Raw genomic sequence first — 4,547 nt, 5'->3', positions numbered from 1 at the left:
GAATCGACATATTTCGATTGGCATGAATATCAAGAAAAGTATCGATGATACATCGATTGTGCACATCGCTAGTCGTAATCAGTACTCGGTCGCGGAGTTTTCATTTTGACACTTCGACATCTCAACTAAATCAGCTGCTATTCAACGCCAACGCCAATTTTAAACCATGCCAGTATTTAGTCATGAACCCAGGAGGGCGATTCTCGTTCTACTTAACGACACTAAAATCGTCCTTTCCTTCAAATTAACGATTTTTCTCGGATTATTCGTATTAAGCGATTCCGGTTCTCTCGATGACAGATGGAATCCTTCGATTTTCGATTGTGTAATAGTTATACATTCCAATGTAATGGTGACATAATCTGGATCAAAGTAGAGGAATTAATACGGCAGAGCAGAGATCTCAACTCATGATTATGGGATTAGTTTTCTGTCAAGTAGGTAGGAAATCAGAAATAAAAGAGGATGAACTTTATCAAAACTATAATGTAACCATCAAAAGAACACAACATGGGAGTTCAAAGTATACCAATGTAACATCTTTATGTTAATATAAAGCATTCACATACCAGATTGACTCCTGAACACACTATGCTGACTAAACGTGGCCGGGTATCGAAGGAAAACAACGGATGGCGAACGAAAACTTGATTCAGGTAGAGGGGAACGGACCCGTGACGGAACCACGGATCTACCGGGGACGGCGTGGAATCCAGGGAAGCAAGGTCATCCTTCACTTTGGGGAGAAAGGGGCTACACCTTCAAAGAGCGTCTGTAGAATCTTCATCCGAGAAGCACGTGTTCCAACCAGGCTCCAAGTCTTACGGACTTTGGAAGAACCAACAGCAATCCGTGACTTCGCGACGCGGGGTTAAACAGGCATAATATTCTAGCCACAACTAAGACCAATCTCTTTACAATTTCAAAGTCCAAAACACAAATTCCACAAAACTGGCCACCGGCCAGAACCGAAAAAAGTGGGGTTCACATAACCTCCACTAAAAATAAAAACCTACACGAACTATTCGTTGACAATATGGTACAATCATTTTTTTTTTTTTACCAAAAATTAAAGAAAAAAATTACAAACTAGAATTTTCAAACAATTTTTTTTTTACGATAGGAATAATCTTTGAACGACGTTTTGAATATTCACATTTCAAATTAGGGCTAAAACGACTTCTTTCGTGCGGTTTTGGCTTGTGACGTCACAACACACCTCTTGTTTGACAGCTGACATTGTCGCGCTTTAGGATCCAGTAGTCAGTCTTCAGTTGATCATTTGTTTTTCGAAGAAAATGTCCGCAAACACCGTGTATAAATACTGTATAGTACCAAAGTGTACAAATACAACATCTTCGACACCAAACAAATTATTTATACATGTCACAAATGATGTTATTATGCGTAAAAAGTGGTGCTACGCGATCAAAAGGTGCATTAAAAAAATGGTGTACTTTCTGCTAAATCTCGTCATTCTTGCTGTGAAGATCATTTCAATGTTAGTAGCTAAATTCATTTATGTGAAATGTATATTCTAAAACAAAAATCTGCCCTAAACTGAGGGTAATTGTAATATTTTTAACGACGTTAAGCCTTGTAGAAAATTGCTTATAAAATTTTTACATACAAATATGTTTTGAAAGAAAAGCCTTATTCATCCTGATGGGCAGTGGATTATATTGGGTACGAATTAGACTACATAGTTTTACAATATTATATTTTATCATAATAATGTCATTTCAGGTTATATGTTAAGAAATCTCTTAACAATCGTGTTACAATACAAAAGATACATTTAAATTTAAAAACAATATTTTGTACGTACATTTATTATTATTTTGTAATTTTATATTAAGTTATTATTTTAATAATGTCATTTTCTTCCATGTAAAATGTTTTTGGTAACTCTGACTGTAATTCACAATAAATAAATAATTTTGTTGTTTTGTATTTACAGCTCCAAGAGGATTTAGAAAATTATATGGAAGTCCAAATGATGGGATGCAAAATGAGATTGAAAAAAAAATGTGATCCCACATATTTTTGCCTGTCAAAAAAAAGTTTTACCAAGCCTAAGGCAAACAGGACAAAAAAAATTGCGTGCCGGGTTAATTCAAGACGCGATGATAATGGGGGAGCCCACGAGGAACGCACCATTGGACCCAGAGCCCTCAACATCTACAGCAGCTAGTCTTCTCTCGGAGCTCTCCACTTCAACAGCCATTCTCTCCCTTCCAGAAGCTGCTGATAGCCGTTGTAAAATGGTTAATAAGGCGGTACAAGCAGATATTCGCTGTCGTGTTACCTACAGAAGCAAGTCTACTTCAACCGTGCCAACAATGACAAACACGGCATGCTCACCATTGAAGTTCTCACCCACAAAGCCTGTTTCTGCAAAAGGTGGCTACTGCGAGCCTACTCATCATAATATAGATATTATGTCCACTGGTTCCGAGGACAATGATTCAGATTACACTCCCTCTGCATACTCAGACAGTAACAATTTTGATGGGTCCGAGATTGATACTGGACTTGTAAATCTGACCATGAGAAAATCTTTCATGCTTGTCATAGAGAGAAAGCCTAGACTCTGTTTAGGAATCCCTAAGGAAATGTATCACATTATTTCTATTGTAGTTGCCAAAGCACCTACAGAAACAATTAATGTATTAATTGCACTTAAAAAAATAAGGTTAGATGATTCGTTCGCTATTCTTGCGCTTCACTTTGGTTTGTCGGCGTCCTCTGTAGCACGGATTTTCTCCAAGACTATCAAAATATTAGCGACTTTATTTCAGGAACTCATAATTTGGCCAACCACATCCGATATAAGAGCTCAGCTACCAATATCCTTCAGGGCAAGGTATGGCAATGTTCAGTCCATAATAGACTGTCTAGAAATACAAATAGAAAAGCCCTCAAATCCGATTCACCAATCCATGTGTTGGTCAGAGTATAAAGGATGTAATACACTGAAATATCTAATTTCGTGTACACCAGATGGTCTGGTAAACTATGTTTCATGTGGCTATGGTGGTCGTGCGTCTGATGCAATTATTATAGAGGACTGCGGTTATTTGTCATGCCTGAGACCTGGGATGACTGTAATGGCGGACCGGGGTTTTAAAAATATTTCCCATATTTTGCAGCAGATGGACTGCGAACTGATTCGCCCACCGAGTGTTTTTGCGAATGTTCAGTCTAGCCGCGAAGAAGTAAAGCAGTCCAAAAGGATTGCCGCATTGCGCATTCACGTAGAGCGCGTCATAAGTAGAATTAGAGAATTCCAAATGCTCAGAATGCATGCAAGTACTGACCATAATCATATTCCCGTAATTGATTACATTATTATTGTAGTATGTGGTCTTATTAACCTGCAAGGGTTACTCATTAAAATGTAATATTTAAAGCAACTGTTGTTATTATTTGTCTGAGACCCTCCCGTGTGATGATGTGCAGGTGTTATATGATTAGTACATCTGCACTGATCTGTATTCCTTACCGTGGGTAATGAAAGGATATATCTTACAATATTAGTTAACAACTGTATGTAGGATGTGAAGGAAAAACTGGTGGAAAATGTTTTTAAAAAAAAAATTTGAATAAAAAAAAAACACTTACAGGAGATACAAAATAGATTAATTTGAACGCTAGTAGTAGCTATGTAAATTTAAGATTCTTATAAATAGCTTGGAACCAAAATGTTAGGCATTTGTCCATTAAATCTAAACAGTAATTCTTATCGTATTCTACATAACAGACAATAACCTCTTTCGAACTTTCGAAGTCTGGCTTTGCTACACAATACATACTTTTACATTTTTTTGCAAAATTCATTTGCAATTGCATTTGAGCCATGTACTTTAGAGTGGAGTGAAATCTTTTTTTTCACTGTACGGTAATGTAAGAGTCAAAATTTGGTGCCTTTTAGGTTTAATTTAAGCCATGTAAAATATTATACCATTTGGTTTAGGGTAACTGCCTCCGCAACGGCATCGAATTTATGAAAATAATCGGTTTTACACTCTAATTTGACGTAATGTTTATGTACGATATTTTTGAATAAACATACCTACCTATTTTTATCAAGAAAGTTTACTTGGTATAATATAGATTTGACACAAAATAAAAAGAAGTTCGAATTTGTGTTTTATAATTTAAATAAGGGGAGAGAGGAAGCGCGGGAGGTGATACTGAGCTTGCTTGCACTTGTCGCGTCTCGAGTCGCGTGTCGTCACTCGTCAGTGCTCTATTGTTCGTGGCTCGGATCAGTCGCACGCTCGTTTATCGTTAAAAATACGTTCGATAATCTTTCGTTGCAACCATGCAAAGAACTCGGAGTGTATTCAAATGTCCTCTATTTGGTGATGTTTGTGAGATGAAAGAAAACGTTCTACCTACTTATGAAGATGTAGTGAAATACTATGAGTGGACGAGACATCAACTGAAATTGCAATTAGCCACTGCAAAAGAATCAATTTTTGGCGAGATAGCAGACATAGTAACGTCGAGAATTGAAAATATATGGCAAACGGCATCTATTC

General features: G+C 36.9%; 1 protein-coding gene across 1 annotated transcript; it reads left to right on the top strand.

The window, feature by feature from the left end:
* The first annotated feature begins 2,132 nt into the window (after window positions 1–2,132).
* Window positions 2,133–3,404, top strand: LOC149415152 (uncharacterized). Its single transcript, XM_089643016.1, has one exon. The coding sequence runs from the start codon at window positions 2,133–2,135 to the stop codon at window positions 3,402–3,404; it is 1,272 nt and encodes a 423-aa protein (XP_089499142.1).
* The last annotated feature ends 1,143 nt before the right edge of the window (window positions 3,405–4,547 follow it).

The sequence above is a fragment of the Hesperophylax consimilis genome, chromosome 19, assembly GCF_061612785.1.
Source record: "Hesperophylax consimilis isolate HC1 chromosome 19, BYU_Hcon_1.0, whole genome shotgun sequence".
In the NCBI taxonomy this organism is placed as follows: domain Eukaryota; kingdom Metazoa; phylum Arthropoda; class Insecta; order Trichoptera; family Limnephilidae; genus Hesperophylax; species Hesperophylax consimilis.
The sequence above is the reverse complement of the archived record's forward strand: the minus strand, read 5'-3'. Positions and strand labels throughout refer to the sequence as shown.

Bases quoted from the DNA above. Each gene is read 5' to 3' on its own strand.
- LOC149415152 (XM_089643016.1), top strand. From the start codon at position 2,133: ATGGGGGAGCCCACGAGGAACGCACCATTGGACCCAGAGCCCTCAACA.